The sequence below is a fragment of the Dipteris shenzhenensis genome, chromosome 25 (genome assembly GCF_047967505.1).
Source record: "Dipteris shenzhenensis isolate YYH24624 ecotype China chromosome 25, Dip_SZ_1.0, whole genome shotgun sequence".
Taxonomy (NCBI): domain Eukaryota; kingdom Viridiplantae; phylum Streptophyta; class Polypodiopsida; order Gleicheniales; family Dipteridaceae; genus Dipteris; species Dipteris shenzhenensis.
This window is the reverse complement of record NC_141620.1, coordinates 30,300,751-30,326,852: the sequence shown is the minus strand read 5'-3', so window position 1 is coordinate 30,326,852 and position 26,102 is coordinate 30,300,751. Positions and strand designations below refer to the sequence as shown.

Below are 26,102 nucleotides of genomic sequence, written 5' to 3'. Positions count from 1 at the left end.
GACATCAGTGGAAAGATTGTCCACTAAACAAAGACCGTCGCACGGTCAATATGATAATATCTGAATGCGACGCAGAAATGCAAGAGAGTCCCAATGCGGAACATATGCAGATGCAATTGGCGAGACCTTCTCAGAGGTTAGTACATGTGTTGTTAAGTATGTCTGTTACTAAGTTAGTAAGCGGTGCACGTGATAACATCCTTTCAAAGCTCGCAGCAACGGGATATACGGTTTTCGATGAGCCCGAGTTGATTAAAATGAAAGGACAAGTAGCCAATCATGATGTGATTGTGTTGTTTTAGCGTCAACGCACAATGTAATCAACTCGAAGCTTATTAAGAGGCTCAAGTTGAAAACTAGTCCGTCTGACTATGCTTATACAATCAGGATGGCGGACGGAAGTTCAACTGAAGTATGGGACCAGAGGGTTACCCAGTTGGAACTTCGAATATAGAACTATGTTGAGAAGCTGGACTTTGAATTGACCAGGCTTGCTCACGCAGATATAGCCCTAGGCATGGCTTGGCATTTTTGAAAAAATCCAGCCATTGATTGGAAAAAGCATATTTACCAGTTCAAGATGAACAGGGTAGAATATGTTTTGCGAGGTGAGAAGGATTTACCTCGAGGACCATTGATTTCAGCCATACAAATTCGGAAGACTCCAAAAGAGTTTCTGTGTCTGTGTATAGCATCGGTAGAGTCAATTGATGATGCGTCGACTAGCACTGAGGCTACCCAAGATGGGAAAATGGCCGAGTTGGCTAAAGAGATATCGGAGAAGTTCTCTGATTGTTTTAGGGATGAGTTACCTTATGGGTTACCTCCAGAGCGGAATGTTCAACATAAATTTGAGCTTATCCCGGAGGCAGAACCTGTAAATACACCTCTCTATAGATTAAACTTTACAGAAGAAGCTGAGGTGCGAAGACAACTGGAAGAATACCTCAAGCTGGGGCAGATTCAACCAAGTTTTTCACCTTTTGCTTCGCCAGTAATATTAAAGAGGAAGAAAGATGATACTTTTCGCCTCTATATAGATTACAGAGCATTGAATAATATCACTACTAAGCACAGGTATCCAATGGCTCGAATCGATGATTTGCTAGATGCATTACATGGAAACGTAATTTTCAGTAAGATAGATCTTAAGTGTGGCTACCATCAGATCTGTATTAGAGCCGAGGATGTGCATAAAACCGCTTTTAGAAGCAGGTTTGGTCATTATGAGTTTTTGGTAATACCCTTTGGACTTACTAATGCTCCAGCTACATTCGTCATGCTTATGAACGATTTACTACGTCCGTATATCGGAAAGTTTGTTGTATACTTTATTGACGATATTCTAGTATTCAGTAAAAGTGTTACTGAGCATCATGAACACTTGAGAATAGTGTTCAATACTTTGAGCAAAGCCAGTCTTTATGTAAATAAGAAGGAAACTATACTGTGTATGGTTAGACTTGAATACTTAGGATTCATAATTACTCCAGAGGGGGTAGAAATGGATGCAAAGAAAGTGGCTCCGATACTGACTTGGCCAATCCCTCAGAGTTTGACCGCTTTGCAATCATTCTTGGGATTTGTCCAATTTTATCGAAGGCATATCAAAGGATATTCCGAAATAGTATCGCCATTGACTGATCTGACCTCAGATAAAGTACCTCTTATATGGGGACAGAATCAACAAGAAAGTTTTAACACCATAAAACAAGCTGTGGTCACAGGACTGGTATTAAAAATAGTTGATCCCCAGAAACCGTTGTTCTTGGAAACTGATGCAAGTGGCATTGCGGTAGGAGCAGTTCTCCTTCAAGAGGAAAGGCCAGTAGCCTTTGAAAGCAAGAAGCTTTCTCCCCCTCAAAGGAATTGGCGAACTCATGAATTAGAGTTGTATGCTGTTATCCACGCTTTGAAAACATAGCGACATTATTTGTATGGATCTGAGTTTTATGTAAATGTTGATCATGATACTCTGAAACATTTTTGTAAATAGCCTGACTTGAGAGGCCGCCAAGCTAGGTGGGCAGAACTCATGCAGGAGTTTAATTTGACGATTCGGTACCGAAGAGGAAAAGATAACAAAGTTGCTGATGCGTTGTCACGCATTATGCATAACATGAGTTTCACGGTATTAGAGAGTGCTCTAATGGCCGAGATTAGAGAAACTCAAAAGGTGGACGAGTTTGTCCAGAGCCTTTGGCCTAAGGCTCATGTGTTAAAACCCGGAGGAAACGAAAATGATGACCTGGCATCCCAAAAAGGCCAAACGTATGCAAGATATGCCAGAAGGAATGGTATGCTGAAAAGAAATGGCAAGGTAGTAGTAAATCAGAATGATCTCAAGCAGAGAGTCGTTCGACAGTGCCATGACAGCCCATGTGCGGGACATCCAGGAGTCGAGAACACATATGATCTCGTGAAGCGAGATTTCTTTTGGCCAAGGATGAAAAAGCATATTCATGAATATGCGACACGTTGTTTTTCGTGTCAGGTAAGTAAGGCAGAGTGGGTAAAGCCACCCGGCCTTTTAAAGCCCTTGGAGATACCACTAAGTAAGTGGGAGAGCATTTCCATGGACTTTATTGTAGGTCTGTCTACGACACAAGGTGGATATGATTCTATCCTTGTGGTGGTTGATCGTCTTATCAAGATGGCTCACTTCATTCCAACTAGAGAGTCTGTTAGTGCTCCGCAAGTGGCGGATTTGTTTATTAGACATATATTTCGTCTGCATGGATTACCCAAATCCATAGTGTCAAACAGGGATGTCAAATTTACCAGTCATTTTTGGACTGCGGTATTTGAGACACTAAGGACTGAGTTGGGAATGAGTAGTGGGGATCATCCAGAAGCGGATGGTCAGACAGAAAGAATCAACCAGATTTTAGAGGATATGCTTAGAGCATATGTGTCATTGAGGCAACATACATGGGACAAGTGGTTGCCATTGTTAGAGTTTGCCTGCAATGATAGAAAGCATTCCTCTACAGGATTCAGTCCGTTTGAACTAAACTATGGTTATAGGCCAGCGAATCCAACTATAGTTGGAGTACCTCAGAAAGTGCCTAGTGCCGCGAACTTTGTGGTTCAGATGCGGGAGATGCTAGCACTTGCGAGAGCTAACATCCGCCAAGCTATGGATAGAGCTAAGGCGTATGCGGATGTAAACCGATCCACTAGAGAATTTAAGGAAGGAGAAAAAGTTTTTCTCAGAGTTCCTTCGCACTCTAAGTCTTTGACTGCAGGAGAGTGTGCTAAGTTATCACCTCGATATTGTGGGCCATGGTTAATTCTAAAAAGAATAGGCAAGGTAGCCTATAGATTAGAATTACCACCGGGGTGTAAGGTGCACCCAGTGTTTCATGTTTCTCGTTTAAAGAAATTTTTGCATACTGGTGACTCACTAATCGAAGGTGTTGTTTTGTTTCAGGAGATAGAGGATAATGCAAGACGCAAACCAACAAGAAACCTCGACCGAGGAACAATGCAAGTACGCAATCGGAAGATACCCACGGTGTTGGTTGCATGGCATGGTCTACCTCTATCGGAAGCTACTTGGAAATCCGTATACCAGTTACGGAGAGTGTTCCCATATTTCATCATCGAGGACGCTGATGCTTAAAGAGGGAAGTAATGTTATGCTCTAGCCGAGATAGCATGACCTCGGAAAGATCGGTGGGCATTTTCTCTTAGATGACCGACTTTTGTAATATTTCATGTGCGTAAATAAAATGGTCAAGGGAAGTAACTGCCAAGGTCCTAGGTGAGGGTGTATTGGCATCGACTAGGTGGTTCTGAGTGCTAAGGCCTAGGTGCACCTAAATGTGTAAAAATGCCAAGGGGCAAATGTTTTAATTGTGCCCCAAGAGAGGGGTAAATGGTGTACCAAGTTAAAGGTCTAAAATGATGACATGTGGCAGAGGGAACCATCTAGGGAACTGAGGGCTTGTGGATAGGCATGAAGAAATAGAAATTACATATCTTTGTGAGCATGCCATCCATGAGATAGGCTGGGAGGAAATATGGATGCCTATGCCTGTGACTATGGTTTTACTTGTGATTGACGAAAAGAAAGAAACGGATTAGTTAGAGTTTGTGTCAAAGAGCAGGTCCTCTTCCCAAGAAGAAAAAGACGAAGCATCATCACAGTTCATCCAATTCATCTTCTTCTTCTAGCTCTACCTCTTCATCCTCAACATCACCTCCTTCTGGATCTTCAGAGCCAAAGAAGAAGAAGAAGAAGTCCAGCAGGAAGGCAGAGACTAAAGAATTCAAAGATGGTGGGACATCAGTAAGATTTGCCACTTACAATGGCCAATATGGCCAAGCTGAGAAGGCAATGCAGTTCATAACACAGTTTGATGCTGCCTTCAGCCTAGAAAATTTCAGTGAGTCCTCAAAGCGTTGTATGGTTGGTTTGCACTTGACTGGTACAGCCAGTGCATGGTGGATAGCTAAAACAGCCAACTATGTAGCCCCCAAGAAATGAAAGGACTTCAAGAAAGCTTTCTATAAACAGTTTATTCCCAAACAATTTCGAGATCATGTCCTTCTTGGTTGGGAGAGCATACATATAAAAGTACAAGATGGGAGAGCATACATATGAAAGCACAAGATACAGTTGAGTCTTACAGCCAGAAATTTTGGGGTTCATACTTGTAGGTTTCGCCTTTCAAGAGAATTTTCGACAAGACTCAACTCAGGAAGTACCGGGCCGGATTCACTCCAAAGATACAAGCCCAAGTGAACACTAAAGATATTAAAGAAATATCAGATCTTATGCATTCAGCCAATGTGGCTAGTCTCCTAGTGTGCCTTCACTACAGGCAGGGATATCGGGGGATAAAAAGCCAGCGACCCCCAAGTTTGAAACAAGAGGGTTTCCCATGGCTCAGAAGAGGGGATTTCAGCCTCAGAAGCCGAGGGGAAACCAGGTACAAAAGCCCTATAAGGGAAGACCATAGTTTACCCCTGAACAGATTGAAACTTTCAAGAAAGAGGGTAAATGCTTCAGATGCGGCAAAGAGGGGCATGCAGAAAAGCCTTCAACTCCAAAGGCAAAAGAGGCAAAGAAGCCACGGGGACCACACAAGCCAATGGCAGGAGGAATTCCTGACATATTGAGTCATGTTTCAAACCCAAAGGAACGAAAATTGCTGCTATCACGCGGCAAAGTCGGAGACCAACAAGCGATGATTTTACTTGATCCAGGGGCCACCGATAACTTTATATCAGAGGATCTAGCCTTGAGGTTGGGAATAAAGACGGAGGAGTTGGGCAGGGCTCTAGATGCTGACTAGATGTTCTATGGGAAGCCAATCACTCCCTTGATAGGGAAGCTCCGACTTCATGTACAGAGTTCTGTGGACCAGGAAGACGACTACATTTCTCCACTGAACATCATGATGTAGTGTTGGGTACGCCTTGGTTTCATCGCAAGGCAGTGAAGTTGACTCTTCCTGAAAGAGTGCTGGAGTTTGTACATAGGGGCAAAGTACATCGTGTGGTTGTTGGTTGGAAATGAAATAAAGTCTGTAGTTTCAGCTTACATGGTTTTTGTAAAAGAGAGAGAGATGGAAATGCATGCTGAAATAAGTGAGCCAGATCAGAATAAATTTCAGTTTCTAAAAATTTTAAAAGATTGCTTTTCTGACGCTTTGCCAGGGGAGTTACGCCCTAAGAGACCTGAGGATCGTGGCATAGAACTCATTCCTGGCAACGAGCCACCCAATAGGCCCCCATACAGAGTTAGTGCAACTCAGCAAGAGGAGATTATGACTCAGGTGCAGGACTTGTTGTCCAAGGGACTGATTCAGCCCAGTTCTTCTCCTTTTTGTTCCCCTGTACTGCTAGTACAAAAGAAAGATGGCTCATTCCGTATTACCGCGCACTGAACAAAATGACCATCAAGAATAGATTCCATATTCTGCGCATTGATGATGTGCTGGATCAGTTAAATGGAGCTTCAGTTTTCAGATAGCCTCAAAGAGTGGCTATCACCAAGAAGGGATACAACCTCACGATTTACTAATGCCCCCAGCTACTTTCAATAGGATGATCGATTGCATCTTCCGACCCTACAGACAGTTCACTGGTACCTTCTTCGATGACATAATTGTCTCTTCTAAGTCCGAAGAAGAGCACAAGGAACATCTTGCTACAGTGTTTCAAGAGCTGAGAAATCATCAGCTCTTTGCAAACAGCAAGAAAAGTGAATTCTTTCTGGAGGAGATCCATTACTTGGGGCATATAATATCCAAAGATGGTATACGGATGGATCCCACAAAGATCCGAGCCATTCAGGAATAGCCAGAGCTGAAAAATATGCATGAAGTTCGAAGTTTCCTAGGCCTGTGTTCTTACTACATAAGATTTATCAGGCATTTTGTGGTTATAGCCGCTCCACTCCACGATCTTACTAAGAAAAAAACAGCTTTCAGATGGGGGATTCCTCAAAATACACGTTTCACCATACTCAAAGAGAGGCTGACCACAGAGCCAATCTTAATAGTTTCAGATTTGTATCAGTCATTCAAGGTGGATGGATAAGGATATGTTTTCTGATCATCCACAGCTTTTGGATGTTTACAAGGAAGCTTTTCAATTGAAGTCAACTGAATAGAAGCCTAGGAGATGTCACCAGGCTGTAAATATTCCAAAGTCAAAGCATAAGTTGACCATTTATTGATCATAACAAAGAGTTCTTTTAATTAATTATGTTCAAAGAGTTACCTTTATTTGGTCAAAGTCTTGACTCCGGTCAAAGATACTTAACCCCGATTAAGTAAGCCTAACCTCGGTTAGGAAGATATGGCTTCGGTCAAGAAGGTTAACCACGGTTAACCAAGCAATCAAAGTGCTGACTTCAGTCAGAGAGTGTTGACTTCGGTCAACGAGACTTGGCATGCGCCAAGAGGGTTAACTACAGTTAACCAAGTTGTGCCAGCTTCGGTTGGAGAGATGTGCCAGCTTCGGTTGGAGAGACTTGGCCATAATTAAGGCGCCTCGACGATTGGTCAAAGCCCCCCTTAATTATGATCAAGAGCGTTGACTCCGGTCAATCCCATATATATATATATATATATATATATATAATTTATTTGTTGTGTGTGCACATGTGTTCAAAGGGGACGCCCACCGTGACTAGGATTAGTCCCCAGTTTATTATTTGCATGCAAAGCGCTAACAATTAATGGGTACCATGGTGGTGCGGTTTAATTAATTGTTACAGGTACTATGAGGGGCTGAAGACCCAAGCAATTTGGAGCGTAGCAAGCATTTCGGAGATCACTCGCGTGACCAAATGTTTTGAAGACTCCAGAGTTGACCCTAGTGGCATGTAATTAGTAATTTAGAATTTGACAAGTGACCAAGAAAGAGAGCCTGAGAGCTCATGTAAAATTCTTCACGTTTTGGATTTTTGTAAGAGCAGCTCTACTCTGAACTCTTGTATTCATTCTTCTCTCAAGCAATAAAATCCTTCGGGGGGGTCCAGCCTGACTGTTGTCCTGGGCCCTAGTACTGTGTAGAGAGAGAGAGAGAGAGAGAGAGAGAGAGAGAGAGAGAGAGAGAGAATGGCGCAGAAAATCAGAATGAATTGTTCTAAGAAGGGTAATAGGGCATACCTAATATTTGTGTATGACCCTCATACATTACCTGCAACAGAAGCGTTGAAAAGAGAAGAATGATCAACATACCTGGGCTTTTTTAATGCACAGGCAAGCTGCACTGCAGCAGTGTTTGTCGTCACAACACCCAAAGAGTCATTGATGATAGCAGCCAACTGCAAAAATTCATAGATTCAGAAGTTCTAACTGTTATTTGTAGCATTCATCATTAAACACATTGTTCCTTGATTCTTTATGTATACAAAAAAATATCCATGACTTGCCACAAGGGAAAAGAAAGGAACCCCACATCCCCCACAATTTCAGATAGCACAAAAAGATTCAGAAATATAAGTATTACACAATGTACCCAGGTACAAGCTCAATGATGTAGCAATAATCCTGAGGAGAATCCTAATGGGTACACTACACAAATTTAATCCTGCTGCTTTTGTATGCAAACTAATGCCAAGGAGAGAAGAGAATTAAGAAAACAGGCATCAAATCCATCATGTCTGCTACGATTCAAAGAGTCAATGAGACCAAAGAACACAAATAAGGGCCTGTGTCACTTATCAGAGCAATTGCAGCTACTAAGTGATATGGGCAGCTGTTATGTTTGGTGAGAAAAATATTACATGCTTCCAGAAAAAGAAGAAGAAACAAACCAAAGGTGACAAATGGACTAGGAATTTCAAAAGAAGACAAGAAGATAGAGCTCTGAAGAAGTAAGAGTGCAAACTTCTTAGGGGAGATGCTCCTCTTATTAGCATTTTTAAATAGATGTGAATGGTTTTATTAATATTTCTTCTTTGTCTTGATGTGTTATCCGATGGGTTGGCAATCATGCCTAGACTTGCGCTAAGATGAGTGTGCACGTGTACCCTCATGGGTTGCTTTGGCATGAGGACAAGATCTATGCAATGGTTGGGAAGAGCTTTGAGTCTTGAGGATCATGTGGCATAAAATTTTTAGGGAGTTGATAAAATCAGTCTTGGTTAGGGTTTAATGAAGGAACCAAGGGAGTACATGTTGGAATTATATCTATAATTCAGCAGTGACCAATGTAATATAATAAGTTAGTTAGGGGCACTTTTCCCTCATTTAGAGGTTTTTCCCCCTAACTGCAGTTAGTTCACTAACTATGGTTAGTGACTACTAAGGTTTTGTCACTATGACAAAACCTTATCTACACTACTTTGAGTTGTACTTTTTCACACACTCTATTGAGCATCTACAGCTTCCAAGCTCTTGACTCTCTCACTCTCTCTAGCTCTCACACTCTTTGGCTCTCATTCTTTCTAATCCTTCATTTGGTATCAGAGCATGGTGCTCCTTGCTCCCTCCAGCTTCAACCATTGCCTCGACTTTCAGCCTCAGCAAATCTGACCGTACAGTCCGTACGACTGTACGGATTTCTAAGACTGCCGTTCGCCGTACAGCTCTGAGTTTCCGTACCTGCAACCGTACCTCGCCGTACGCCGTACAGCTCGGAGCTCCCGTACATCGCCGTACGATCCTGTCGCCTGCCGCTCAGACATCGCCGTACGATTCCGCCGTCGACGTACAGCGCCGTCGACCTGTACTGTTGGTACCTGTACTGCATTTGCTTTTTGCTGTATCTGTCATCTGCAGCGCCGTACACCGTGGACAGATACCGTACGGTATCTGTCGTGGTCACCGTACCTGTACGGCACTTCCCGTACAGTGCCGTACAATCTGTACGGCACTTCCGTACACTATTCAGTACAATCTGTACTGAATCTCAGTACAGTACAGCAGCAATTCTTCTTGGTTCTGGACAAAAGATTTGCAGGTGTCTCTTGGCTGGTCATCTTTGATTTTTGGCAGGCTGAGTTTGCAGACAGCCATTGTTTGGCTAAGTATTCTGCAAGAACATTTGGGGCATTTTGCAGATTGAAGCCATTGCAATCATTGGGCAATTTTGAAGCTATCACAAGAGCAAAATTGCAGATTCATCTGAAATTTGGGGCTTTTGTTTTAAAATTGCAGATTTGGGGCTTTTGACATTTTTACCCCTTTCTGGCTGCAATTTCTAGCTACAAATTGGGGCTTTTGTGTTTGGAGAGCATTTTTTGGAGTATTCAGTATATACTGCCTTTATTGGAGTGTTTGGAACACTTTTGGCAGATTTTGGAGAGTGTTCTATGCTTGGACAGATTTCTGACAGCTCAAGTGCAGAAATCTAAGTTGCTTATACAGCCCGTGCTTGGGTGTGGTTTGGGAGTTGTGCATTTTATTCCCAGTAAGGGAATTCAGCTTTGTATCTGCTTCAATTCCTTTTTCAAATATGGCCCATCAAAATCAGAATGATTTTCAGTTCGGTGGTCTTTCTCAGGAAGACAAATTGGATGGTACCAACTACTCCCTCTGGAGTTTCATGGTACGTAATATTCTGATTTCTCGCAATTTATGGGATTATGTCAATGGGGATGAAATCCGACCAGCAGATATTGCACCTGCTACCCCTCCTCATCAAGGAGGTGGAAGAGGTCGTGCACAAGGTGCAGCTGCAGGACAAGTTGTTGGTGCAGCTACAGTTAATACTCCTGAACAAAAGAGATGGGATTCACGAGATGCCTTAGCTTTGTCTTGCATCTCTCTTTCAGTGAAAAGATCAATCATTCCGCATATCCGGTCGTGTAAGACCTCCAGGGCAGCGTGGGATATTTTGGAAAGCATGTATGCAGCACGGAATGATGCCAGGGTATCTTTTTTAAAAAGAGAGTTGACCAATACACATATGGAGGAGGGTGACTCCATGTCAGCCCACCTCACTAAGCTACAGGATCTCAGAGAGCAGTTGTTAAATATAGATGAAATTATTCCTGATTCAGAGATGATTACAACCACTCTGAATTCTCTTCCTGAGTCTTATCTCAGCTTTCATACTTCGCTGAATTTATCATTGAGGGGGGGTGCAAATCCTCTTTCTTTTCATGAGCTGATAGGACTTCTGCTTCAGGAAGAGCAGACCAGGAAAAATTTGGCTTCACGTGCAGGTGAACAAGCCATGCTCTCAAAATTCAAATCAAAAACAAAGGGACAGGCAAAAACAGCAGCAAATCAGCCTTCCAGTGGGTCAGGACAGCCTTCACAAAAGGCTAAAAGTGATGCTAGCAAGCCCAAAAAGAAGGGTTTCTGTCACTACTGCAAAAAGCCAGGTCATCACATAGCAGAATGCAGGAAAAGGATTGCAAAGGAAAAGAAAAACAGCTCAGGAATGGCTGTTTCAGATTCAGCCCCTTGTGCATCTGACAGTGGGGATGCTGCAGCCAACTTTGTTGGTCAAGATTATGCCTTTTTATCTTGCATTTCTGATTCTAGGTTGGCTGTTCCAGATGCTCGGGATAGTACAGCTTCATGCAGTGATGACACTTATGCATTTTTGACTTGCAGTTTTGACTCTTCTTCAGATGCATCTGCTTTCAGTGTTGATGAAACACTGAACATCTGGTATTTTGACAGCGGTGCATCCAAGCACATCACTTCGAGGAAGTCTCTTTTTACTTCCTTGCATCCACCTCCTGTTGGTAAGAAAGTCACTTGTGCCAATAACTCCTCATATTCAGTACGTGGCACAGGAGAAGTTGAGCTCACTGCCATTGATGGCTCAATTTTCAGACTTTCTGATGTTTTATATGTGCCTGGCATAACCAAAAATCTCCTTTCAGTGTCCACTCTTAACAGAGATGGATTTCAGGTCATCTTTGAGGATGACAAATGTGCTGTCCGGGACAGGGAAACTAACAATGCCTTAATGTTATCTGGTACTCTGCTGCGTGGGCTTTTTCAGCTTGATATTTTTCAGAAAAGAGCAGCTCATGCTTTGGCAATTTCTTCCCCTACAGTTGCCATGCAAAATGCAGAATTATGGCATGCCAGATATGGCCACATGAATTACAACAGCTTGATGACACTTCAGAAATTTTCAATGGTTGATGCATTGCCCCGTCTGGAGATACCTCCTCCACATCCCTGTGAAGGGTGCATTTTAGGTAAAATGCATAGATTTCCCTTCAAAAAGGATGGTTCAGTTAAAGCTGTTCGAAAATTGCAGCTTATACACAGTGATGTCTGTGGTCCCATGAGGACTCCTTCATTGGGTGGTCATCTCTACTTTGTCACATTTATTGATGACTACTCCAATTTTACTTGGGTTTATGGGCTGAAAAAGAAATCTGAAGTGTTCACAGTGTTTAAACACTTTTCAGCCATGGTTGAAAATGAAACCGGGCTCAAGATACAAATATTACGCACAGATAGAGGTGGGGAATACCTATCTGCAGAATTTGATACTTTCCTCAAACAAAAGGGTATTGTGCATCAGCTCACAGTCAAGCTGACCCCTCAGCAAAATGGCAAAGCTGAGAGGAAAAATAGAACCCTCATGGAGATGGACAGATGTATGCTGAAAAGCAAACACATGCCTCATAAATTCTGGTTAGAGGGTTTGATGTGTGCCAATTACATTTTGAACAGGGCTCCCACTAAGGCTTTAAAAACAAAAACACCTTTTGAGGTCTGGAATGACAGGAAGCCTTCAGTGGATCACTTCCGAGTCTTTGGATGCCTTGCCTATGCACATGTGCCAGTTGAATTTAGGCACAAATTGTCAGATAAAGCCATCAAATGCATATTTGTTGGATACAGTGCAGAAAGCAAGGGGTATCGTCTCTACAATCCTGCTACACGCAAAATCATTGTAAGTAGAGATGTGATATTTTCTGAAAATTCAGCTTACACTCAGGCTGATTTTCAAATGCCTTCACCTTCAGAAGATGTATTTCAAGGGTTGCTACCCATTGCATTGGGTTCCCCTGCTGATTTTTCTGATCCACATCAGAATTTACAGCAACCTTCAAATGCTTCAGTTCCGCCACGGGATGTCATGCCTCCTCCACAGGAAGTGGAACAAGTTGTACAGCAAGAAATTGCAGACATACATGCAGCCAAAACAGTCCCAAACTGGCTGTTGCAGACTCTCCGGGAGAGTAAACTTGATGCCCCGTTACCTGGCAGGACTCGCAGTGCAGCAAGGCACATGGAAGGTGCTAATTCAGTGGAATCAGCATATGCAGGTACTCTCCTTGATGAAGAGGAGCCTGCCACATTTGAAGAGGCACAAGGTAATGTGCATTGGATGAATGCCATGCACGATGAGTTGCAGTCCATTGCCAAAAATCAGACTTGGGATGTTGTGGACTTGCCACCGGGTAAACATGCTATTGGAACCCGATGGGTATTTAAAGTCAAACGGAAGCCAGATGGCTCCATTGACAGATATAAAGCCAGGCTGGTTGCTAAAGGCTATGCTCAAAAAAAGGGCATAGATTATGAGGAGACTTTTGCTCCTACATCCCGGATGACCACCATCCGATCAATAATTGCAATGGCTGCACATTTTGAGTGGAATGTTCATCAGTTGGACATCAAAACAGCCTTCTTAAATGGGGACTTGCTGGAAGAGGTGTATGTCAAACCACCTCCGGGTTTTGAAATTACAGCAAATGCACTTCAAGTCTGCAAGCTTAATAAAGCTTTATATGGGCTGAAACAGGCCCCTCGTGCATGGTATGCCAAAATACATGCCTTTTTGACCAGCAAGGGGCTGCACAATAGTCCTACTGAGAGCACCCTCTACATCAAGATGGATGGGGGGGAAATATTAGTCATCCTTCTTTATGTTGATGACTTACTGCTCACAGGGTCCAATGACGACAAAATTGCAGATTTCAAAACTGATTTGCAGACCCACTTTGATATGTCAGATTTGGGGCTGCTTCATTTTTATTTGGGGATCCAGTTCTCTCATGAGAGACGTGGCACTGTTATGTCTCAGTCCAAGTATGTTCAGAAACTTTTGGACAGATTTAACATGCAAGAGTGTAAGCCCATATCTACTCCTATGGAACCAGGGCTGAAACTTACAATGCATGATGCAGGAGAATCAGTTGATGCCACACTTTACAGTCAAGCTGTTGGATGCCTCATATATCTCTGCAATACTAGGCCTGATATTCAGTTTGCAGTATCTCAGGTGAGCAGGTATATGCACAGCCCTAAAACTATGCATTGGCAGGCAGTTAAGCGCATCTTCCGTTATTTGCAAGGCACCAAGTCTTTTGGCTTACTATTTCCCAGGGGGGGTGACTTACAGATGCATGCCTACAGTGATTCAGATTGGGCTGGTGATTATGACACTAGGCAGTCCACTAGTGGCAATTGTTTCTTTTTGGGAAAATCTTGCATTTCATGGCTAAGCAAGAAACAATCTACAGTGGCTACCTCATCATGTGAAGCTGAGTACAGGGCAGCTTTCACAGCAACAGTGGAATGTGTCTGGCTGAGACGTTTATTTGCTGATCTTTATCTGTCTTTGGAGGGTCCTTCTCCAATTCTCACTGATAGTCAGAGTGCCATTGCAGTGGCAAAGAATCCAGTGTTTCATGCTCGCACGAAGCACATTGAGGTTCACTATCATTACGTCAGAGAGAAGTTACATGCAGGAGAGATCAGTATGATCTTTGTGTCCACACATGACAATGTTGCAGATATCTTCACCAAAGCACTACCACGTGAGAAGTTTGAGGCATTTCGCAGTGCCCTGAACTTATATCCATTTGGTGATTGATCAGCCTTGTACATGACATTGGCACTGCAGGGGGGTGTTGGAATTATATCTATAATTCAGCAGTGACCAATGTAATATAATAAGTTAGTTAGGGGCACTTTTCCCTCATTTAGAGGTTTTTCCCCCTAACTGCAGTTAGTTCACTAACTATGGTTAGTGACTACTAAGGTTTTGTCACTATGACAAAACCTTATCTACACTACTTTGAGTTGTACTTTTTCACACACTCTATTGAGCATCTACAGCTTCCAAGCTCTTGACTCTCTCACTCTCTCTAGCTCTCACACTCTTTGGCTCTCATTCTTTCTAATCCTTCAGTACATGATAAGTCAGTTATGAGCACTTAAACTATAAAGTTCTAGGGGTGTAGCTTTTTAAAAGTGGCAGCTCAGGCTTAATGTAGGCTCAGAATTAGGGCCATCATGTCATTTTGAGCTCCCCCTCTCTTGGTGAGAGCCCCCTATATGGTATCTTTGCGAACATCCAAGTGCACTATCAACAAAAATGCTGATTGTTGCAAGAGACGGAAACAGATGATACAATTGCAAGCTGTCACTTAAGAGAGAAGATGGCTCCAACAAAAAATTAGAAGAGTATAGGTTTTAGAAGCCACATTGCCCCAACCATGCTCCTTGCTCTGGAGAGACACTACTGTAACAAATCATAGAGCAGCAAGAGGGGACCATGCCACAGGCTACTGAGCCAGACCGAGCACAAAGGCATGTCATAGACTACTATGCATTTGAGTCAGCTCCACAACACAATGGGGTGGAGGAGGAGCTAGCTGATATGAGGGCAGCATGGATCTGCAGAGAGAGCCGATACGATGCGAGCGAGTGAGTCTCAGAATTAGAGCCATCATGTCATTTTGAGCTCCCCCTCTCTTGGTGAGAGCCCCCTATATGGTATCTTTGCGAACATCCAAGTGCACTATCAACAAAAATGCTGATTGTTGCAAGAGACGGAAACAGATGATACAGTTGCAAGCTGTCGCTTAAGAGAGAAGATGGCTCCAACAAAAAATTAGAAGAGTATAGGTTTTAGAAGCCACATTGCCCCAACCATGCTCCTTGCTCTGGAGAGACACTACTATAACAAATCATAGAGCAGCAAGAGGGGATCATGCCACACACTACTGAGCCAAACCGAGCACAAAGGCATGTCATAGACCACTATGCATTTGAGTCAGCTCCACGACACAATGGGGTGGAGGAGGAGCTAGCTGATATGAGGGCAGCATGTTTACCCCTGGCCCCATCAGCATTCCAAGTAAGAGAATGGAGGGTGTTTTTGCTAGATAGCACTCACTATTGGGAAGTGGCTTGTTGTGTCTCAACGAATCAGAAGTTTCCTATGAGGTGGTGTCCCCCACATTGGTCCCCAAATAGTGTGTTGACTACCTTTGCTCTTATTGTTATTTCCAGTTTTATCACAAGTCATTTCCTTTTCTAGTTCTACTACAGTTCTCTAATTTTCAATTGCTATATGAGATTCCGGATTTTAGTTTCTTAAGTTGTGTATTGCTCACAGACTTCCATGATTGCCTGTTATGGCTAGTGGGATTAAAGATTAATTACGAACCACCCCATTTAACACACCTTTGGAACTAACTTTGCAGTCAATGGGTTCAACAGGTAATACTCCCATTGATGGCTGCCTTTTAGGAGGGTGGCTATTTAAATTATGACTGAGTTTTCCTTTTTCCATTCCCCCCTTTTTCATAATATCCTTGGCCACCTATTCACACTAGTGGCTAATGAAGAAATACAAGGAGGGCTATTAAGGGAAGAATAACCCTGAAGGGGAATTTGCTAGGCTGAATCCGACCCATATAGAGGTACTCTTGAAGCTATCTTGCTATCTTATCTCGCTTTTTGGCTAAACCTATATGAGTGTCGAAAGATAGGATGACCTCTTGGGAAGAATAACCCTGAAGGGAAGAATTTGCTAGACTGGATACGACCCATCTAGAGGTACTCTTGAAGCTATCTTGCTATCTTATCTCGCTTTTTGGCTAAACCTATATGATTGTCGAAAGATAGGATGACCTCTTGGGAGTAACTCAATCTCATGATCCACTGCTCTCTTATGCGGGCGGCCATGAAGTTATTATGAAGGAGACATGAAGGAGACACGACAGCATATTTTTGTTCTTATCCTTTTATTCACAAGCTTTCTTGGGATTCACCATCAAAGTTAATATTGTATAATTTTGTATTTTGAATAAAAATGAGAAATTTCTAGAACCGTTTGATCACATGAATTCACATAGAAAGCTTGTTAAAAACTGCAATGCACTGAAGGTCCCAAGGGCCATGTGTCATTTAAGGGTGGGAGGGTAGCCCGCTGCCATGTATGCCACTTGTGGGTATCCATGAATTATGGGGTATCGTCTCTGGATCAAAGACTAGACCTGTCTCTCCAGCACATCCATCTGCTGCCACCACAGCCACTACAGGTGGTGCTACCACTACTACTGCCACTTCTTGTTCGTCTACCACTACTGCCGCAATGCCTCTTGCATAGCTTCCCACACCGGAATAGATACGTTGGGAGCAACGAGATGCACAAGTATATGCTCCAATTGCTATAAATAGCAAGAGGATTGTTATACCCCACATTCAGACTTGCACAACAGCCAAGGTTGCATTGGCCAATCCATATCAAATTGGGAACGACTGTAAAACACAGCAATCAGTAGAAGCCTCCGATGTGTTTGATTCCTACAACTCCCACTACTTCTAGCAGTCGAGACTCTCAGAAACAGCAAGCAAGCTGATCCCTTGGCTGCCCACACTAGAGGTGGTCACAAACAATCGCATGGGAATTTACTTGATGTTGCATTGATTGCCACCGCTTGCAATGAAGAACCCTTATGCCATAAGGAAGCATTTGATAGCAGGGAATGGATTGATGCCATGAGAGCTAAACTTGACTCCATTCATGCAAATGACACATGGGAGTTGTGTGACTTGCCAGCACGCAAGCGTGCCATAGGCACTAAATGGGTTTACAAGGTAAGCCAAAAAGCTGATGGCAGGTGTTTTAAATGGCTTCCAAGCCCACCTTGTTGCGAAAGGTTATGCACAGCAACATGGGATTGAGCTTGAGGAGACCTTTGCTCCCACTTCACGCACTTCGATCATTTGAGGTGTCATTGTCATTGCATCACATAGGCATTGGGAGATTCACCAGCATGATACAAAGCCAGCTTTCCTTCATGGTGATCTACATGAAGAGGTCTATGTCAGCCAAGAATTTGAGATTGAAACAGGCACCCCACGAATGGTATGTCAAAATACATTCACATTTGACATGCCTTGGATTTCAAACAGTCCTACAGAGGCCGCTCTCCATGTCCGGAAGAGTGAATCAGAATTTTTTATTTTAATTCTTTATGTGGATGGCATGAATTGGGCTCCGCACGCAGGAAATTGCAGATTCAAGGCAGATTTGCAGAAATCATTGTCAGATGTGGGCAGGTTGCACTACATTGGACAGCTCTTACACCACAGTTCCTTCAACTTCTTGTCTCCTCCATGCATTCCAGCTTCCTTCCATTGCTCCAACAATCTAAGACACCTAGGCTTCTTATAGTGGCTGTACCCTAAAGGTACAAAAAAACCTACAATAAAAAGAACATGCATATTACAAAGAAGTTAACTAATGCAACATATTAGCAAGAATTTCCAGCAAGAGTGAAGATTCAGACCTGTTTGGGAGTTATTTCAGCTTGAGGACTTTTCAAGATATACTTCATTTCGAATTGAGTTATCAAATGAATGAGTATTGAACAAGTGGAAGGGTAAGCCTGGGGAAGATGCCACTTGGGAGGCTGTACGTATATATCAGAACATACCCAAAATCATCCTTTAAAAAAAGAACACATGGTGCAGTTTCAATCTCATGATAGAGAAACCACCAAAATAATATATTTCCGTCCAAAACTATGGACACAATACAAAACAGAGAGATCCCGAGTCCCACCAATGGTGTGGTCCTCTGATCTTACCACAAGGTACTTCTCCTATATGCTGGCTATCTCTAGACTCGAGCCCGCGTGCTCCACCTCGAGTGTAAGTAGACTTTCTGTCTAGATCCCTTCCACCTTGCTGTCTTTGCACCAGCCTAGGTGGGCAGCACTCTGAGCTAGGTCTGCCGCTCTACAGCCCACTTGTCTCCTTCTGGATAGAGGCCCACAGGTGGCTGATCTGCTGCTCCTTCTACTCCCTGAACTGCTGCTCCAAGTGATGATTTATAAGGGCTGGAGGCCCTCATTTTATAGGCCCAGGGGCCTGTCATAAAAACCGACCAGTCAGCTTCATACTGGCCGATCAGTCTGCTGCTGGTCCAGCCCTTTAAGGGCTCTAAAACCGGGGCCCTTTGGCCCAAACTTCTAGGGCCTTTGGCCCTCCAATTAAGGCAAGGGCCCAGCCCTATATAAGGCACTCCACTGCCCACTAGCAGCCCCATTTGCTGCTCCACCTGGCCTCCATGTGGCCAACCTAATCTGCTGGTCTGCCCCGCCCTTCTGCACCATCTCTTCTGCCAGACAGCCCACCACGCAGGCGCTTCCAGCCTGCCTATGCCGCCACCTATGCGCCTCTTTTGCAGGCCCATGGATTCCTGCTTTGACAGCTGCCCACATGGCAGACTGTGTGCTGCCCATGTGGCAGCCCCTGCCCTTTCTGTGTGCTGCCCATGTGACAGCCCCAATATCCCCTGGTCTACCTGCCCCATGCTCTCCTCATATGGGAGCTTACAGATAGGGAGGTGACATTTCCAACACCCCCTCTCACCGACACATCTCGGCCCAATGCCAACACGTCGATGACGATGTTCTCTTTCTAGCTTTCCATCCAGTGGCTCCTACTCCACCAGGTCTGGTTCTGCTTCCGCACACCATCCTGGTACACAAGTCCATCTCTGGTAGCACCTCCTGGCACCACCTCCTTCAATCACGTTCCTGCCTTTGAACTCGATCACTCGATCAATCCAGCCGTCACGATCTTCCAATTGTCCCCCTCATAATGAGTGAACAACCTGGAGTCTTCCAGGCACCATGCTCTGAGGGTCTGTTTCAACCCGTCCTTCCTTTAGCAAGGTCTGCAACTAGTGAATATTTCCACATTACCTAGACCATGAACTCTCGCTGAGTTCTCAAGCGGGTACTCTTCTGGCTTCAGTACTCTTTGTCCATCACCTTCTAGCAATCTGCGTCCGAGCTGCCTTCGAAGAAGGCCAATTCCTTCCAATCTCGTATCACCTGAGACAAATGAAGAGCAGTCAAGTACATACCAGACTGTTGTACTGCCTGTATGTTTGCTCTGGAAGCAAACCTTGTACCTCAATGAGGCACCGGCCAAGAACCTGTGTAATCCTTTACTGTCCCCTTATGAAGTACAGCATCCATCTGACCATGAGACCCCAGGGCCCTCCATGGAATCCACCCTCGTGTTAGTGTCAACAGCCGCGCACCTGGAAGGTACCAAGCGCTCCATGCTATCCTTCACCTTCGCATCTGACTCCTCGTCGACCCACATCTCTATGTCAGACATCCTCACTGTGATTTATGGATCAACATATATGACCTCGGTAACACTCGGTGATGTCACCAGGAACAATTCTTTAATTACCACATTTGCTTTGGCCTCTCCTTCTGAATCTAAGTCGAACTCCTTTTTGTTTTTCCGATCTGCCTTTTTCTTTCTGCAGTCCTTTGCAAAATGTCCTGGCATATCACAATAGAAGCACTTCTTCTTCTACTTCCTTTTCAAAGTCTCCTCGTCGTCAGAGTTCTTCTTCTTGGACTTGCCATCGTTAGGCTTGCCCTTTCCTTTGCCAACGTTATCCTTCGCCAGCATCGCCTTGTCGTCTTTGTCCTCGTTGTAGAGCTTCTCCCGAGCTTCCTCCTGTAGCAATAATGGACCCAACTCCTCAAACGTCAGAGGTTTGGTCCTCTGTCATGCTATCACAGTCGTAACAAAGCTCTTGAAACTTCGAGGTAGTCTCCTCAGTACCATCAAGGCCAAATGGCATGAGTTTGTCTTCTGACCAACTACTACCAGCTGATCCCTCACCAGCTTGACCTTCGTCAAGTGGCGATGTACCGTATCTCCTTCTTCCATATCAAGATTGTAGAGTTGATGCTGAAGAAGCAAAATCCGGGAGGTGTTGTCCGTCTCGTACAGATCCTTTAAAGTGACCCACGCCTCTACTGACGTCTCGGCCATTTGGATATGTGGAAGAATAGAGTCCGCCGTAGTCCCTATGATTAATGCCAGGGCATGGGCATCTCTATCTTCCCAAGCTTTGAGCTCCTCTCTATTTACTGCCATGACTATCTCCCCTTTCCTGTCCACCATGTCCTCCAACTTCGCCTCCACTCCCGTGGTCAGCTTCCACAACTTCCGAGCCACTAAATGACTCCGGATCTTCACTTTCCAAATCGGGTAGTTAGTCCCATCCAGTTTCCCAGACTCTCCAAAGTTAGGGATAGTGAAGGAGAGAAAACAGGGGGAGGAGGAAGGGAGAGCAAAGGCTGAAGAGGCTGTAGAGATTCACATCTCTGCTATTTATACCACACAGCAAAGTCAACCAAACTCAATTTCAGTAGACCAGAACTCTAAACGCACCTGACCGAACCTGGGTCACCCTCCTTCTCGCAAGGGCACAATCCTCCAGTGGTGGAAGTCGATTCCCAAGAGCTTCTGAATCAAGGTCGTCCTTCAGCAAGGTCCTTGCCTTCAGGCTCCCACACCTGTGAGCCTCCTACTCTGATACCATGTTAGAAATTACCCAACAGAGGGTACGCACAGCGGAAGACTGATAGTAATGCCCAAGAGCTCACACAGTGTGGTGTGGGATGTGGAATCACAAACTTCTTAACTTATGTGCATAAAATAGATGTGCAGACTCATCAATAGACAATAAACCAGCCAAATAGAGAAACCACCAAAATAATATATTTCCGTCCAAAACTATGGACACAATACAAAAGAGATGTATCTCGAGTCCCACCAATGGTGTGGTCCTCTGATCTTACCACAAGGTACTTCTCCTATCTGCTGGCTATCGCTAGACTCAAGCCCGCGTGCTCCACCTCAAGCGTAAGTAGACTTTCCGTCTAGATCCCTTCCACCTTGCTGTCTTTGCACCAGCCTAGGTGGGCAGCACTCTGAGCTAGGTCTGCAGCTCTACAGGCCACTTGTCTCCTTCTGGATAGAGGCCCACAGGTGGCTGATCTGCTGCTCCTTCTGCTCCCTGAACTCCTGCTCCAAGTGATGATTTATGAGGGCTGGAGGCCCTCCTTTTATAGGCCCAGAGGCCTGTCATAAAAACCGACCAGTCAGCTTCATACTGGCCGATCAGTCTGCTGCTGGTCCAGCCCTTTAAGGGCTCTAAAACCGGGGCCTTTGGCCCTCCAATTAAGGCAAGGGCCCAGCCCTATATAAGGCATGCCACTGCCCACTAGCAGCCCCATTTGCTGCTCCACCTGGCCTCCATGTGGCCAACCTAATCTGCTGGTCTGCCCCGCCCTTCTGCACCATCTCTTCTGCCAGACAGCCCGCCATGCAGGCGCTTCCAGCCTGCCTATGCCGCTACCTGTGCGCCTCTTTTGCAGGCCCATGGATTCCTGCTTTGACAGCTGCCCACATGGCAGACTGTGCTGCCCATGTGGCAGCCCCTGCCCTTTCTGTGTGCTGCCCATGTGGCAGCCCCAATATCCCCTGGTCTACCTCCCCCATGCTCTCCTCATATGGGGGCTTACAGATGGGGAGGTGACCTTTCCAACAAGATGAATCCAGGAATATTCCCAAACTCATCCTCTAAAAACACAACATAGTGCAGTGTCACTTTAGTACGAGCATCATAGTCTATAAATAAAATTACTCAGCTTCATGGACATAATTGTTCTCAAAAAAGAGGGAAGTATGTTATGTCCCAAGCCGGCTAAGTTAGCTTGTATCTAGCTGGGGCTATGAGGAGGCTTTTGGTAAGGTTAGATATGAGTTTGACTTACTGGACGTAGCTGGTTGAGAACATAAGGATGGATGCAAAGTGGGAAAGTCGGTCAGAGTTTGCTTTTAGTGCCTTCCTATCGCAAGGTGATGATGTTATATAGCAAAAAACGGTTTCCTTCTGTATGTTAATGATCAATGAGCTTGAACATGACTCTAACAGCACTTGAGAATTGCTTCATGTGAATCAGGGTGTGCTTTGGGACCAGCCCTACCCTCCATGACACCTAACTTCCAGCTTGGGTGAAAGCATGGACCAGCTCCACAGTTGGGTAGATAAGCCATCTTTGTGGTGATTGAAGAGAAAAAGAACATTCCTGGCCATGAAAGAGCCAGGGTATTATGTCTCCAGCAATTAACTCATGTAGAAACCACATAGACCAAGAAGATTCTCATAAAAAGCTTAGGACATCTGATGTTTGACTAAACATGCCATCCACTCATAAAGTCTCTGCATTTAACTGAATTGAATGAGACCTCTGAGCACTTTTACTCGAAAGAATAGTCAACTTCTAAAACCAGTTCACTCTGCCTGTAACTCCTGCAAGCGTGTGGAAGTTGCCTTGAGAGAACAGAGTGTATTTGATTCAGATGAATTGAAACCACTCTAAAAAAGCGAGAGAAGAACCACATGAGAGCAGAACTTTGAGAACGGGATCTTGCAAGCCACATGACTCCACTGCCAAAGTGACAATTAATCCAGAACAAGCCTGCCTTTTTATACCAGCTGACAAGCCTGGTTTTCAGTTATTGTGGTGAAATTGGCTGGCCCCACTTCAACTACAGACTAGGCCTGTCAACCTGCCTTAATATCCCCGTACTAGCCTAGCTTGATATTTGCTAGAGCTACTCTATAGTGCTACTTATGCCCTAAAGCCAACTGCTGTTTCATCATCGTTATAGATTGCTCCAACAGTAGTACCATGGCATGAGGATATGAGACATGGAAATAACATCCTTTAAATAGCCATACATAAGAGACAGCAGATACTGTGAAAGGTGACAGGTCGAGTAGTAAAAAAAGTCTAACCTGGCCAGGAGTAGTGATAAATACTGTATTTGCATCTGCAACAGCTTCTCTTACCCGTCCCCTGTCAGGCTGATACGGGATGACAAAAACCACCTTTGAGCTGCATGTAGCAACCAAAATCGTAAGTTACTGCAAAAGCACATACTAGACAACCACAATTAGATATCCATAATATAATGAGAATTATATATACCATGGTCAATTAACATATACACATATTATAATAAGATAAAGATGCAGGCAAGGAAATAATACATAAGAAAATTGATATCAGACAATTAAAGTACGCCAATACACTCCAGCTTTTGATTTAATAAGACACGTAAGAAGCTTAGCTGCAACCTTTCAATCCATTGGTTACAAATTTGAAGGTTTAATGAGATATTATAAAGGGAACCTTGTCCTCTGTAGGTAGATAAAAGTAGGAAACTTAGCTGCAGACGTCTCAATCATTGGGTCACAAATTGAATCTTGAACGCGATGGAAGAAGGTTCTACGACTTGTGGCATGAAATTACAAAAAGCTACACGGTCATTTTAGTGAGAGCTTTAAACCGTATCTAGAATATATCCAATCTTACAAATTCCATTTTTTAAGAACAAGCAAAAGAACAAAGGATTTTTTTTTTATGAGAAAAAAAAAGAAGAGGAAAAAGAACTTAGTAAGCAAAACTATGCTTATGTTCTCCCAAGCATAAGCTGCCATCTGGGTTTTGAAAGATTCCGGAATCTCTTGGGCAAACCCAGTGCTTACTAAGCTCTGAAATCGCAACCAAACTTTGAAAGCAAAAAGGAAGAAACGAACAGAAAATTAGAAGAAGAAATGCGGGGGGAGAGAGAGAGAGAGAGAGAGAGTAATAATAATACCTGGCAGCATGAGCCAGCTCAGACCATATTGTGAGAGGAAGAAGGCAATCAGGATCCCCATTTGATTTCATGGAAGCCTTAGAAATTGATTCGATTCCATGGAACACCAGAAATTCCCCTTTGGATACTCCTTCTTGCATGTACTTCTTCTGCACATAATCCTTCAGCTTTCTAGCTATCGCTATTTCAAGTGGCCGCACTGTCATCAAGGGTACATTCTTCTTAGGCCTTGTGAATACCTCTATAAGTTCTGCATACCTGCAATGCAAGAAGAATCAAAAACGGCTCATTAGAGCATCAGTCTGAACGGTGAAAGCTCTGAGCCAATCATTGAATATTATCCAGAACGTCCATTTTTTCAAGGAGAATAGTTACAACTGCTGCAAAAAATTGCTCTCTCTGAATTAATTGCAGGTACTCTGGAAATGCTGCGAACTCGCAAGTTCAATGATTGTGATAAGAACCTCTCACTGTATATAATACGTGGACGAAATTCGCTACTCATGAATACATATATGCAAATGGCAGAGAAAAAAAAACTATAGGAACAGGCAAGCTCAGATATCCCTGTGCATGCATATACGTACATGTTATATCCACCCTCCGCTAGATTCAAGCGTGGAGCTTTCAGAGCTTCAGTCAGAAAGAGTCCTGATCCAGCTGCATTTACGTTAGGATATACGTAGCCAATCCTATCCCGAGCATCGGTTATGAACATAGTTATGGAATGTCCCAAACCACCAAGCCTCGTCGACACTATCATGTCGTAGTATTCATTCTGTCAGAAAACGCCAAAAAGGTAAGCCATGGTTACGACTCGTGCACTTAGCCTAAAAACTGCTCAAAAATGAAATTGCGCATTGCAGGGAATGCCCCAGCACCCAAGTATGTTTCATCATTTGCGGATTTCCGTCACTAACATGCACCTTAATTTTCCCGTAGAATTCCGTGTAATCTGCCGGAACGACGAAGTGTGCATCGAGATCGTAAACCCAAGCACGCTTGATATATTTGTTCATTTCGTAAGCTTGCTTGCCCCTCGGAGTGGAAACAACATCGATCATCACACCCGGGTATCTTTCTTTCAGCAGCTGAATGACTGGGAAAAACAGCAAGTTTTCGTATACACCACCAGCTACGAAGCAACAACACCGGCGAACGTCTCCCCTGACAAGCAGGGGGAGAGAAGCAAGCTCGGCATTGTGCTGTGCGGGGAAGTCCATAAAGCCATCTTCACCGATGGGGAACCGAGGCTGTTCCGGTTCCTGCAATCCGCCGTCACCGTACATGTCGCCGTACTCCATCTTGGGGTCTTCGCCCCAATCGAAGAAGTCGAGGAATTTCTGCTTATTCTTCTTCTGGGCGTGGCAAAGGGGGGAGGAGCGAGGAGAGGCATGGTGAGGGAGGAGGAGGGGAGAAGGTCGGAGAAGGCCAAGATCATCAGCAGGGAAAGGAAATGGGAAGCTATGGCGATGGAAGGGGAGATGAAGGATGGAGTGGGCAGCCATAGCCAAAAGCTTTGTTAAGAGCAAGATGATGAAGATGATGACTCGCCATCCTAACCTGTTGTCACGCCAGCTTGCAAATTTTGCCAAGAGTGTTGTGGCATAGACACAAGGAGCGGCCTACAAACCTTGTCCTGGATAAGGCTGCGTTCACATGCTCACCCCGGTCGCACATCTTTGCCTGGCAAATGCCCAACACCCCGCCTACTCGTGCAACAGCCAGTATGCAACCTGGATCATGGCATTTGCACATAGTTTGGCTAGCACGAGGAGCGGCCTACAAATCTTGTCCAGGATAAGGCTAGGTTTACATGAGCCACACGACACATCCTCTCAAGTGACCTCAATTCACCTTGTCTCATTGGGGTTGAGGAAAAACTAGAAACTATGAGCAAAAGAATGAGCCATAGTGGTT

The 26,102-nt window shown here is 44.2% G+C and overlaps 1 protein-coding gene across 1 annotated transcript in view; it reads right to left on the bottom strand.

The window, feature by feature from the left end:
- The window catches only part of PNSB1 (NDH-dependent cyclic electron flow 1), a 53,444-nt gene extending 27,676 nt beyond the window's left edge, over window positions 1-25,768 (bottom strand). Inside the window, exons 1-5 of the mRNA XM_087396561.1 lie at window positions 25,109-25,768; window positions 24,770-24,960; window positions 24,183-24,440; window positions 23,317-23,416; window positions 7,701-7,786 (exon numbers count right to left, since the gene is read on the bottom strand). Coding sequence (XP_087252687.1) covers window positions 7,701-7,786; window positions 23,317-23,416; window positions 24,183-24,440; window positions 24,770-24,960; window positions 25,109-25,690 — 1,217 coding nt within the window. The 5' untranslated portion in view covers window positions 25,691-25,768. The remainder of the gene's footprint in view (window positions 1-7,700; window positions 7,787-23,316; window positions 23,417-24,182; window positions 24,441-24,769; window positions 24,961-25,108) is intronic.
- Between the last annotated feature and the right edge of the window lie 334 nt (window positions 25,769-26,102).